Raw genomic sequence first — 13,876 nt, forward strand, 5'->3', positions numbered from 1 at the left:
TCTCACCTACATCGTCCATATAGGACGACTCGGGAACTCAACTCCTACCCCGGGCAGCTCACCGATCCCCTTATGCCCAGGGGAAAGGTATCAAGCCGTTTGACAGCAGATGCTGGCTGTCAAACCGGCTTTTACGCAAAACAGGCGGGAGGCAGCAAACAGCTGCGACCAGCGAAATCGCCTGCCACCGGAAGTCCGCCCCACAAGCTTCTTTTATTGCCCTGCACGCGGTGGTGGAGAACAGAGCTGGAAAGGAGGTTAGTGAAGGGAGGCTTTGGGGAAGCGAGGGGATATGGGGAAGGGTCTACTCTGGCCTCCGCTGCCTCAGTCTGCCAGCATCAGGGCTCGGAGGCTTGTTTTCGCCAGGAAAAAGCCATTTCCCAAGCCCCTTCCTGGCAAAAATGGAGCCAAAATGCGCCTTGCTCTTATTGAGAGCAATCCTGCGAAAACAAGGATGACAAAGGACAGCACAGTTAGTTTTGAAAATGAAATCCTTAAAGTGTGGAATTCTCTGCCAAATAATTTTAAGTCAATGAAAGCACTTGGGATTGCTTTCCTTACTTTGTTTGGATCATCTTACTGTATGCTTGTGAGCAGCTGTTTTCAGCTTTGAATTATATCAAATCTGACACCATAAACAGACTAACAGATGACCTGAGTGCTGCATGTGTTGCTCTCAAACTTAACAAAGTATGAGCCAAGGTTAGACAAATGATCAGCATGCATAGAACAGCAAAAATCACATTAATTGTTCAAAAGCATGCCAAATGCAAACTTTTACCTTTCAATAAAAAGTTGTTTGTATCATTGAAAGCCTTGTTATTGTGTTTTTCTTTTAAGACAATAGATATTAATATATGAGTTGTTTTTTCTAAACTAAAACTTCAGTATTTAGGTTAAATTGCGGTGTTGGCACTTTGGGATAAATAAGTAGGTTTTGGGTTGCAGTTTGGGCACTCGGTCTCTAAAAGGTTCACCATCACTGGTCTAATCTCTTCTTAAAAACTTCCAGTGATGGAGCACTCACAATTTTTGAAGGCAAGCTGTTCCACTGGTTAATTGTCCTCACTACTGGAAAGTTTCTTCTTAATTCCAGGTTGTTTCTCTCTTTGATTAGTTTCCAACCATTGTTTCTTGTCCTGCCCTCTGGTGTATTAGAGAATAATTTGACCCCCTCTTCTTTGTGGCAGCCCCTCAAATATTGGAATACTGCTATCATGTCACCCCTATTTCTTTTTTTCTTTAGACTAGCCAAACCCTAGCCCTGTTCTTCATATGTTTTAGTCTCCAGGCCTTGCATTACCTTAGTTGCTTTTCTTTCAACTTTTTTCAATTCATTTTTTGTAGTATGGTGATCAAAATTGGTTGTAATATTCCAGGTGTGGACTTACTAGGGTTTTATAAAGCGATACTAATACTTCATGTGATCTTGATTCTATGCCTCTATTTATACAACCCAGGATTGTATTAGCTTTTTTGGCTGCTGCTGCACACTTCTGACTCATATTCAAGTGATCATCCCCTAGGACTCCAAGGTCCCTCTCACAGTTGCTGTTTTTGAGCCAGGTCTCGCCTAATCTGTACTTATACCTTTGATTTTTCCTGCCTAAATGTAAAACTTTGCTTTTCTACACATTAAAATTCATTTTGTTGGATAGGGCCCATTGTTCAAGTTTGTGAAGAACTTTTTGGATCCTGAGCTTGACTTCTGGGGTGTTGGCTATTCCTGCCAGTTTGGTGTCATCTGAAAATTTGATAAGTTCCCCTTTATCTAAGTCATTGATGAAGACATTGAAGCATACTGGGCCTAAGACGGAGCCTTGTAGTACCCCACTGCTTACTTCTCTCCACGTAGATATACTACCATTGAGGACTAGTTGCTGAGTAGTAGTCAGCAAGTAGTCCTCAATGGTAGTAGTCATGGTTTGTCAGCCAACTACAGATCCATCTGGTGGTAATATTGTCTATCCCACCATTTTCTGGCTTACTAAGCAGCAGGTTGTGGTCTGCTTTGTCAAATGCCTTACTAAAATCTAAGTATACTATGTCCACAGCATTTTGCTGGTCTATTAATTTAGTCACTTTATCAAAGAAGGAAATAATATTGGTTTGGCATGATCTGTTTTTAACAAACCCGTGCTGGCTATTAGTTATAACTTTGTTTTCTTCTAGTTGTTCACAAATCTGTTTTTTGATTATCTTTTCCAGGATCTTCCCAGGTTTTGATGTTAGACTGATTGCTCTGTAGTTTGTAATCTGTAATTGGGTCTGTTTTTTTTTTCCTTTCTTGAAGATGGGAACCATATCAGCCCTTTTCAAATCCTCAGGTACTTCCCCAGTGGTCCAGGATTTTTGAAAGATATGGTACAATGGTTCTGAGATAACATCTGCCAGCTCCTTCAGAACTCTGGGATGTAATCTGTAAGGTCCCGGTGATTTATATTCATCAAGATCAGATAGGTGTTCTCTAACCATTTTCTTGCTTATTTTAATTTTTATTTCTAGTCTGTCTTTTACAATTAGGTTTTTGGTAGGTTGGGCTATAATTTATTTTTGCATGAAGACTGATGCAAAGAATGAGTTAAGCAGCTCTGTTTGCTCTCTACTGTCTGTTATTTCCTTGCCATCTTCTCCCTTTAGTGGACCTACTGTTTCCTTGACTTTTTTTGTTATTGATATGTTTTTATTATTATCTTTGACTTCTGTTGCAAGTTGTCGTTTATTCTGAGCCTTTACTTTCCTGACTTCATTTTTGCATGTTCTGGCTGTCTGCTGATAATCAGCCTTTGTTTATGTGTCCCTTTTTCCATTTTTTGTACTTGTCCTTTTGTCTTTCAGTTTGTCAGAGAGATCTTTGTGCAGCCATGCTGGTTTCTTCTTGGATTTCTTGTTTTTCTTTTTAAGTGGTATTGTGCTGGACTGGGCTTTTATGATCACATTTTTCAGAGTTTCCCACACTTCTTGAGTTGTTTTCCCCTTTAGGATTTTCATCCATAGAATGTTTCCTAGATTCTGAGTTTGTTAAAATCAGCTCTTTTAAAGTTTAAGATACTGGTTGGATTATTTTCTATTGCTTGAGTTTGCATTATATTGAATTCCAATATGACATGGTCACTTTCACCCACAGTTCTGGCAACTTCAACTCCCTCTATCACTTCTTATTAGTAAGAATTAGGTCCAGTATAGTTTTACTTTTAGTTCCCTCCTCTACCTTGTGGATGACAAAGTTGTCAGCTAGGTTGATTAGGAATCTGTTTGATCTCCATTCGCTACAGAGTTTGTCTCCCAGTTGATATCTGGATAGTTGAAGTCTCCCATTACTACTGTGGTATGCTTCCTACATACATACATAACATTTGTTAACAGGTTGGCAAAGAGTTCATCTATTTCTTCTGGTTGATTTGGTGGCCTGTAATATACACTATTGCAATATCACTTCTTTTTCCTTTTATATTGACCCATACAAAGTCTGGAGGAGTTTTAGTTTTGATCATGTGCATTTCTGTATCTATGTAATGTTGTCTTACATATAGTGCAACTCCACCTCCTCTTTTTGTAGATCTGTTTCTTTTGAACAATTTGTATCCATCCATCAGTACATTCTAGTAATGAGTTTCATCCCACCAGGTTTCTATAATGGCAACTATGTCTTACCTACCCTCATGTACTATTGCTTCTAGTTCACCCTGTTTGTTGCCCAAGCTTTGAGCCTAAATAATAAATACTAGCGAATTCTATATTCTATATAAATGTCTCTGGGACTAGAGGCTCATTTTGCTTTTAATGTCCAAAAAAGCCTTCCAAATTTCTCCAGTGGCGCATTTGTTTCCTTCCAAAAAGACATGAAACTCAAAAATTTTATGTCACTGGAGAGGCACAAACCAGCCGGTTGCACCTTAGATGCAGATATTCAGCTGTAAGTTGCTTCTATTTTCCTTACAGATAGTCCTTGATGTACAATGTATGTACAATTGGGATCAAAACTTCAGTTGCTAAGCAATGCATTCATTAAATAAGTCACACCTGATTTTATGGTTGTTAAGGTAGTCACTATGGTTGTTAAGCAAATCCATGCTTAACATGGATTGACTTCACTTGTCAGAAGTCCCCTGAGAAGGTCACTAAGGGCAATCATGTGATCCCGAGATACTGCAACCATCGTAAATACATGCCAGTTACAAGTGCTTGAAATTTAATCACATGACTGTGGGGATGCTGTGATGGTCATAAGTGTGAGGATCAGTGGTATGTTATGCTTCTGCTTGCCTATTCAGCCCTTACCTAAATGAAAGCAAATTTAAGTTCATTCAACTATACAGAAATCTCAGCTGAAAAAAACAAACCAGCTCCATATCACTTTAAAACACTTGAATGGAACTGGGCTTCTTGATTGCAGTAAAGCATTATGCTAAGCTTGGCTGATCCTCCCAAAGCTGCATGGAGCTGTGCCTGATTAGGACTTCCCACATTGTAGGTTGCATTGAAAATTAAAATATATAATTGAAAAATGTTTGGAAAATTAAATACACTTTTAAAAAATATTTTAGCTTTAGTTTTTTCCCCAAACATTATGCTGTGGTCAAGAAAAAAACAGAAATAGAGATAACCATGAAATCATCAGAAGTTCAGCATGACTGAACAGAGCCTTTATCTTTTTAGATACCTCCTAGCAGACTCTGTAATTTCAAAGGGCAAATGTAATCAAATTCTTTTCCATTTATCATTTATTAACAGGAAATATTTTAATGTGTTATAACTGTTGAACTTTGCAGTTCGCTACCTCAAATTACACTCTAGAAAGTAATGTTATCTTGTGAATTGCATCATGTGGGTTTTACTGAGGATCCAGTGTCACCACATCAAATACTTTGTGATTATTTTTCAGCAGTTCCTATTTTACTTTAGTAGCATTTTTGCATCACCCAAACCTCCCAGCTATTTACAATCAAAGTCCTAAAATGTGTACATGTATGCTAACAGTCATGCTTAAAAATGTAGTTAAATTACATTTAAATTCATGGATAGCATGGCCTTTAAATATATAATCCTCAATGAGAGAAGCTTATAGTGGACCTGCAGTTGATTATTGATTATTAAAGTCCTCTCTGTCCAAAATGTGGACTTTGCAAGAGGACCACTGGTTTGAAAGAGGTCAAAGGGGTCAAAGAGGCCATCTATGTCAAAATTGAACAGCCCTCTCTCAACAGAGGGGGAGGGATATGACATCATCTATCTTCAGTCTACAACACAGTCCTTTCAACAGTTCTAAGAAGGTTCCACACTCATTTGCACTACTCAGGTGACCCTGATGGCACAGATAAACATCCAGGTGGCATCAATGACTTGCTAAAAGAATGCAAATGACCAGCTGTCTGCAAGGAATATAAATCCTTCCATTCCCCACCATCCAATCAGAGCTGAAGAAGCTTCTTGGATGATAAGCGAAATGCCTTCAGAGAGAAAAAAGAAAGTCCAGTTGCCTTGTGAAAAAGCACCTTTGGGACAACCATGACCTGGATGACTGAGAATCTTCATAGACTTTCAAATACAGTATTGTGGCTGCCTTTTTCTGACCACACCTTGTGGACATCCCTGATGGCCAGAATTTGTGGACCGTGGAAGGAAACCTCAGACCCTCACTTTACACCTTCCCACAATTTCAGGATTGTTGATATGAAGAAAGAAAAGTTCACTATACCTGCCACCAAGTTCCACAAAGCTACTCCTGCAGGTCCTTGAATGGCCCGAAAAGGGACTTTTAGGAGGTTCAAAAAGCAGAATCCGCAGCTGACCAGAGCGAAAGAAAATGCCACTGACAAGGAGAGGATAATTGTCACATGAAGCATCATGTTCACCTTTTTCACCAGGTGTGGAAACACTGACAAGGGAGGAAAAAGCAGAGTCCAGAAAGGTTGGAGAGGTAAACAAATCCCATAAATAAACAATATCACACTCAGAAAAGGGGGCAGCGATTCTCAGATTTTCCATTTGGAATCGGTGCATATTTTTATTACTTTCGCCTGAAGTCATGTGCACACCCACACACATTTGGCATCAGGGAACATAGAACATAAAATAATAGTGTTGGAAGGGAGCTTCTAGTCCAACTCTTTGCTCAAGCAGAAGATCCTATACCATTCTGGACAAATGGTTGACCAGTCTCTTCTTGAAACCTGCAGTGATGTAGCACCAACAACTTCTGGAGGCAAGTCATTCCACTGATTAATTGTTCTCAAATCTCTGGAAATTTCTCCTTATTTCCAGGTTGATCTCTCTTATATAATCTTCTATCTTTTACTTCTTGTCTTACCTTCAGATCCTTTGGAGAATAGGTTGTCCCCCTCTTTGTAACACTGTCTCAAAAATTGGAAGACTGCTATCATGTCATCCCTAGTCCTTCTCTTCGTTGGACTAGACATAATGTCAGACCTGCCCCAATCTGGTCCCTTAGGAAAGAAAAGCCTTTGACTCCATTTGGGTAAAGCAAAGGGTTCTTTTACTAAGGATGTTGGTTGCAGTAAAGTCAAGCCAGCTCTGAAATTTACCGCACTCGCTAGTTACAAAAATAAGGTGTAGGCTTGCCCCCAGCCCATCTTTCCCCCACTGTGAACAGTCCATTTCCAGCCAACCAGACCTCGCCAAGATCTCTGAGACGTTTGGGGGTAATCTGCATATTTCTCAGGGTGTCTGGCCATGGGATGCTGGTACAAATAGGAACTGGCTGCTCTGGTCCTTATAATCTGTCATTTCCCCCCTCTTGATTACCTATCATGTACACACAAAGCATTATTGCCCTTTCATCCTCCCCCCCTTCTTTTGATGAAAGGATGCCTGTGAGGCCCCATGCTGAGCCAGGCAGAGCTGACACATACCCAGTTCCTGCAACCATTTGTCATATGATTCAGCCTACAGTCCCCTAATCATTTTTGTTGCTCTTCTCTGCACTATTTTTTAGCATCTCAACATTTTTTGTATCATGATGACCAGAACTGGACGTAATACTCCAAGTGTGATCTCAACTACTGCAGTATAAAGTGGTACTAACACTTCACATGATCTTAAAACTATCCCTCTGTTTATGCACCCCAGGATTACATCAGCTTTTGTGCAGCTACAGAAGGCAACCCAAGTCTAAATCAAATTATGTCATAGATCTGGCAACATTTGGATAGTTGTACTGTAACTAATCGATTTGTATTTGTGGGTGAACAATCAATCAAGAACTGAAATTGAAATTTACCACTACTCTTTATTTTGTCACATCAGCTGGCTCATTCAACTTTGGATTGTCTCAGCAAAGGTGCAAGGGCTGTGTCCATAGATAAGGTCAAAGAAGTCAAAATGGTGGACACAAGCATGAGATCAAAACCCCACCCATTTTTTCATGCATCCCTCAATTGCATGTCTCCAGCTATTTTTTCCCCATCTTGATAACCTGTGAAAAGGGATGATTAGGCTGGCAGGCAGCAGTGACTAAGCTTGAATGGGGTTCAGCAGAAAGGTGAGGTTTGGGGGGGGGTATATTTGTGCTGATGTAGAATACATACTACACAATGAAGAGAAGAGCCAGAGCATCACAATACTTCAAAAATGCTTCTTTTTCCTGATTTCCTTCCAAGGCAAGGCTGACAATTTCACATCATGAAACTGCCTTTGGGCAGTGGCAGAATCAGGGACAAAAACTACAGGTAGTCCTTGACTTACAATCATTCATTTAGCAACCAAAGTTACAATGACGCTGAAAAAAGTCACAGTCATCTCACTTATGACCATTGCAACATCACCACAGTCATGTGATCAAAATTTAGGCATTCGGCAGCCAGCATGTATTTGCAACAGCCGCAGCATCCTGGGGTCACATGACTGCTGTTTGCAACCTCCTGAGCCAGTTTCCCAGAAGGAAAATCAGTGGGGTACGCCTGATTTGCTTAATGACATGATTCACTTAACAGCTGCAGTGATTTGCTTAATAACCATAGCAAACAGGTTTAAAATCAGGCATGACTCACTTAACAACGTCTTGCTCATCAGTGGAAGTTCTGGTCTCAATTGTGGGGAAGTTGAGCACTACCTGTATTCTAATATCAGCGCAGCTGAGAATGACTTAAGCCTGCTGAGTTTTTTTTTTTTTTTCAAGATTTACAAAATCAGGTGAATTTGGGATATAGTTTTAATTACAGTTTTTGCCTGCTTGTTTGTGTGGGTAGGCATTTTCTTATTGTTTAAAGTTTTGCTTTGCCTTGCTTTTGTGTATAGCAAACTATTTTTATATGATTCTATGTATATGTTTGAACATGGATCAATAAAAGTATTTGGTTTGTGGGGAAGCCAATGCAAATGAGGAAAGTGAGTGAGTGCAACAGATTCACTGTTTTTTTTCTCTTTTCATGTAGAGGAAGTGATGCATGGTTCAATAAGTATCATTTTTAACATGTGCAACAGTGCTCAGGTGATCCCTCTTTGAGACAAAAAAAATTTCTTTATAACAATCATCTCCAATTTCCCTGCTGCTGCATCCTTGACTTGAAACAACAAAACCCTTTTTATTGGCTCAAAGTCCAGGGAGGGGGAGGGGGAACAATTAATCAGCTTCTGCCTGGATTATCATCTTCTAAGTCAGGTGTGTCAAACTGCCAGCCCACGGGCCGGATACATCATGCTGAAACTATGCCCACCCCATTGCCGGCAATGGGGAAAAAGTCAGCTTGACACCCCTGTTCTAAGTCTTGAAAAGCTATCTAAGATGGCTTCCAGAGCAGCTGGTCAGAAGAGATATCACTAAACTGATATTGTATCCTAATTCTGTAGCTTTTAGAAAACCCCACCAATTGGTACAATTCTCCATACTAATTCAGAAGTAAATAGGAGAAGACCACTCACCACAATAGGAGTCAGAAAAGTCAAAATGATAGCTGCAACCATGTGACTGAAGACCCCTTATACGGGTTGGACTTTTTTGATGCCTGGTGCAAGTACCTTTATGTTGTGCTTTCATCTTGCACAGAACCAGAAGCAAATCAGGTGAGCATAAATTGTCTGCCCATACACTTTGCTGTTTACACCCACCTACAACAGGGATATCCATCCACTTTTGGCCCTTTCTCCAGGGTGAACTTCAAATATCACAGACTGGGAGACACACCATTCAAGCTTGCCATACAGCCAGCTCATGGGCTGGAATGATACATTCAGTCCAATCAATACCTTTTCCCATGTGTTCCTCGCAAAAGAATGTCAGCTTTGAGAACTAATGGCAGCAAAGTGCTCAGCTCTCTGAATTGCAATAATTGGTGAAACCTATCTGCTGCATAAGTATGAGTTACCCAACGTCAATTTGAAATAGGGGATCATACAAATTGACTGACTGAATGTTCTGGGAATGAGTTGAAGGAAGTAGCTTGGGGGATTGTCAGAAAGATATTCAGCCATAGTGGTGAATATCTATAGCTTAGGTATAGGATGAGGGTGAAGGTTTGTTCTCCGAGCTTCTGGATTGGTTTCCAAGCGTTTCATTACCAAGGTAGGTAACATCTTCAGCAGCGTTTAGGATCCCCTAAATGCTGCTGAAGATGTTACCTAGCCTGGTAATGAAATGTTCAGAAACCAATCCACAAGCTCGGAGAACAAACCTTCATCCGCATATTCAGCCATTTACATAATTTCTGCAAAATCATTAATCTATTAACCTAGACCAGGGGTGTCAAATTGCCTCCCACAGGCCGGATGCATCATAGCAAACCCGTGCCCACCCCATTGCCGGCAATGGCAAAAAAGTTGCGATACGTCACAACACATCATGTGACTTTGTGAGTTTGACACTCCTGACCTAGAGGAAAGTAAAGAATTATGTGTAGTCTTTTATATATATTGCCTGCCATCTAGTGATAGTGTAGAGTTCTGCAGCTGTGGCATAAATGTTAAAGAGCTGGGTGCTGAGGCCAAACCTTTACAGGCTGCTTTAGAATGACATCGTCCAGCAGCAGCAGCAGTAACATCAGCAGCAGTATCATCAGCAGCAGTATCATCAGCATCATTTAAATTTATATGCTGCCCAACTCCCAGGAACTCTGGGCAGTTCAACATAATATTCTTTTTAACTGCTCAGAATTTAATTACTAGAATATTTTCAAAAGAATATTCTGCAAGAGGAGGCTTGGAGGATTTGTCCCAGCAAGCATGAAAGCAGAACTTTTTGTTTACAATTTTAAGTGCATTAGTCAATGCCAAGTCTTTCAAGTCAATTTCAAGAAAGTGAAAGGAAATGGAGATGGATTCTGACACCCATCAAAGCAAGAATCATGCCCAGGAGCAAAAGGGAGGTTCCCCATCAGATCTACCAGGCCCATTGTTGACTCTGGATTGTGTCACCCCACAGTTGGGTCTGAAAGTACCTCCAGGTTCCCAACCAAATTATTGGACAGGCTGAGGTTCACTTCAGGTAGACACCATTTCACCAGGCATCCATCCTTTTGGTTGTTTGTCTCATATGGAAAGTTTACTCACTCAACTTCTATGCTGAAGACTAGTAAAAAAAAAAAAAAAGCTGCACAGCCAGGCTCCAACAAGCATTCCTGATTTTTCTGGAGTGTTGGAGTATATGCTGTCATTTTAATTTTGTTCTTTTTTTTAATTTTAATTTTATTCTTTTTGAATTTTTGTATATTGTGTATTCCTTCAAGCCCAAGTTACACTTTCCTGGGCATAGAAGAAAATTGCTAATGAAGATTGGAAGAAAATCAAAGCAAAAATGAACTTCTGAATTAGTCCTACATAATGAAAATAGAGAAGCTTTTTAGGCCTGATGGGGGAAGAAGAGAATTATGGATATTTTGGCCTTAGTCATAACAGAGAGGACTGCCTTTTCCTCTAACAATTCTAGTTGCATTACAGGTAGTCCTCCATTTACTACCATTTAGCAACTTTTCAAAGTTATAACAGCACTGAAAAAAGATGTTTTATGACTGGTCCTGACACTTATAACCATTGCAACATCCCCACGGTTATGTGATCAACCGTTATGTGGAGGGTGTTTGGAAATGGATATGTATTTACAATGGCTGCAACTTCCTGGGGTCAAATGATCACCGTTTGCAACTTTCTCAGCTGGTTTCCAACAAGCAAAGTCAACGGGGGAAGCTGGATTTGCTTGATGACCACATTTTACTTAACAGCTGCAATGATTCACTTAATAACCATGGCAAAAAAGACCTTAAAACTAGGCTTGACTCTCTTACCAACTGCTTTGCCTTGCCAAACAATGGAAATTCTGGCCCCAATTATCATAATAAATCAAGGACTACCTGTGTTCTGCTCTTTGGGTGGGAATAATAATTTAAGTACAGTTAACAAGATCTGGTTGGCAAAGATTTAGACCACCAATAGAGGGTAGCAAAGACATGTTCTTGTGTCTCTTGGTTGCCCTCTAGTGGTCCCTTAGCTCCCAGGGCTGCCACTCTGGGTTTAATTGTTCAACCCCTACATTTTCCCCAGGCAAAATTATGTTGAAAAACAAAATTCCTTTTTCAATCCAAACTTATGAAGAAGAGAATACAGAATAACAGAGTTGGAAAGGATTGTGAAGATCTTCTAGTCCAACCCCCAGCCCAAGCAGGAAAACTTCCGGTAAACAAAATTTTAGGGACAAATAATAAGATGAATAATCACTAATAATCAAAGAACCTCACTTGAATATGTTTATTTGCAAATGCAGGAAAAACAAAAACAAAAGAGGTACTTACTTTTGAATCTGGAAGGACGGCCCCCAAGTCCACACTGTCGCATTTTGCGCCCCTCAAAGAGCCCGTAGTAAATTTCCCCCATGAACTTGACTAACTCGGGGTCTGTGGCATTGACCAGCTCAGCACCGGTTTTGCAAAGAATTTTCCCTGTCAGCCATTTCTGGCTGCCCATGGCCACAAGGATCAGGATGAAAGAGGCAAAGCTCAACACAGCACTGAGAGCAAATAAACCCTTTTGAAAGCAGCTGGGCATTCCTAAGAGTTTTGGAATCATATGGTGAGGTTACACAGGAAATGTCTCTCGGATCCACGGGTTAAAGCATACTCTTTCTTTTTTTCTTTTAAAAGCACCCCCAAAAGATTATTTTTATCTGCAGTACTCCAGAGACAGCCAACAGGAGCCTCGTAATTCTGTAGGAAGTGAGTGCTTTTTGCTAAAAGGGCAATCCAGGATCTATTACGTGACTAATGTTTCATTGAAAGGCTCAAATTCCTCTCCAGTTTTAAATATTGAAGTGATACCCAGGTCTGACCTGGAATGTATTTAGCTTCAGAGCCTGCTTCTAAGTCTCTTCTGGACAAAGGAAGATGAATTTATTAGATTTTGGGACACCAAATGGTTGTTGCCTAGAATTTCTGTTTCTTAAATATCATCCTGGCCATCTTGCTCAGACAATACTCTGCTTTCCAAGACTGTTAACTGGATAAATAATATTTCCAGATGAATAGGCACACCACTAGAGCAATTTTCAGGCTATGAAAAAAAAGATACAAATTGATTGCAGCCCAGAGAAACACATACTTTTCTTGCAACATCACTGGGATGAAATGCAAAATGACCTTACGAGGCATCTCTCAGTTATGCCAATGTTTGTTTAATGACCATTTATTTTATTTTATTTTATTTATTTATTGATGGCTGATGGGAGCATCTGTGCTCATATAGCAGCAAAAAGAAGAAAAAATCAGCCAAAAAACCCAACAAGCAGCATTAATTTCTATATTTACAAACACGGGGCTTTCAATCAGGGGTTGCCCAAGACAATTTGCTACTTGAGGCATCAGGTTTGTGGAGTCTTTAGTGCCCTCTGAGCTTGATTGTTTTCTTGCAGATGTTTTATTACCCAACTATATGAAGATGCATCTAAAGTCTGTAGGAAAACAATCAAGCTAAGAGAGCAACAAGGACTCCACAGTTCAACCCTGAGCTACAGATCTCTTCTATTAATACCAGGTGCCTGCTCCTAAAATCCTGAGGAAGTCTTAGGTTAGAAGCGATGGGTAGTCTCTGTGCTAAGTTCCCCATCTAATTGCTATAGGTAGTCCTTGATTTACGACCACAACTGAGTCTTAAATTTCCATTAATAGGTAAGGCAGTTGTTAAATGAGCTTTGCCCAAATTTACAACCTTTTTTGCCACAGTTGTTAAGCAAATCACTGCAGTTGTTAAGTGAATCATGTGATTGTTGAGCACATCTGGCTTCCCCCATTGATTTGCTTGTCATAAGCCAGTTGGGAATGGTGATCACATTACTTAGGGAGAATGCAACTGCCATAAATATAATCCAGTTGCTAAGCACTTGAATTTTGATCATGTGACCATCAGGATGCTGCAAATAGTCATAGGTGTGAAAACCAGTCATAAGTAACTTTTTCAGTACTGCTGTAACTTTGAACAGTCACTAAAAATGGTTGTAAGTCAAGGACCATCTTTATTAGCTGGCCAAATGTCCCTATCTCATTCTGGCTAATGATAGGCCCTGTTTATGAAAACTATGAAGGTCCTACTGTTGCACCCAAAATAGGTCCTAGCCTGATGCCAAAGCCAATAAAGACTACCAGACATGAGGAATGGCTTTTCCAGCTTCTTTTATTGGAGTATTCCAGCAAAATGGAAGGGAGGGGGGGAGGGCCATACCTGGAGCTCCGCAGGCCGGGGTGATGCCGGGAACGAGCTGGGCGGCGGCGGCGGCGGGAACAAGCTGCTCGGCTGCGGCGGCGGCAACGGCAACGGGCCGGGTGGCTGCGGCGGCAGCGGCGGCGGCAGCAGTCGGCTGGCGGTCCCCCAACCCTCACCCATGAGTGGCAAGCCCTGTGGGGCTTGACAAAGAGAAGAGAAAGAGAGGAGAGAGGGAAAG

At 40.6% G+C, this 13,876-nt stretch overlaps 1 protein-coding gene across 1 annotated transcript in view; it reads right to left on the reverse strand.

The window, feature by feature from the left end:
• The window catches only part of CLRN2 (clarin 2), a 17,106-nt gene extending 5,115 nt beyond the window's left edge, over nt 1-11,991 (reverse strand). The window contains exons 1-2 of the mRNA XM_015823349.1: nt 11,739-11,991; nt 5,699-5,878 (exon numbers count right to left, since the gene is read on the reverse strand). Of these exons, the coding sequence (XP_015678835.1) occupies nt 5,699-5,878; nt 11,739-11,991 (433 nt within the window). The remainder of the gene's footprint in view (nt 1-5,698; nt 5,879-11,738) is intronic.
• Nucleotides 11,992-13,876: the final 1,885 nt, after the last annotated feature.

The sequence above is a fragment of the Protobothrops mucrosquamatus genome, unplaced genomic scaffold (assembly GCF_001527695.2).
Source record: "Protobothrops mucrosquamatus isolate PMUCROS unplaced genomic scaffold, P.Mucros_1.0 scaffold1841, whole genome shotgun sequence".
NCBI classification, from domain to species: Eukaryota; Metazoa; Chordata; class Lepidosauria; order Squamata; family Viperidae; genus Protobothrops; species Protobothrops mucrosquamatus.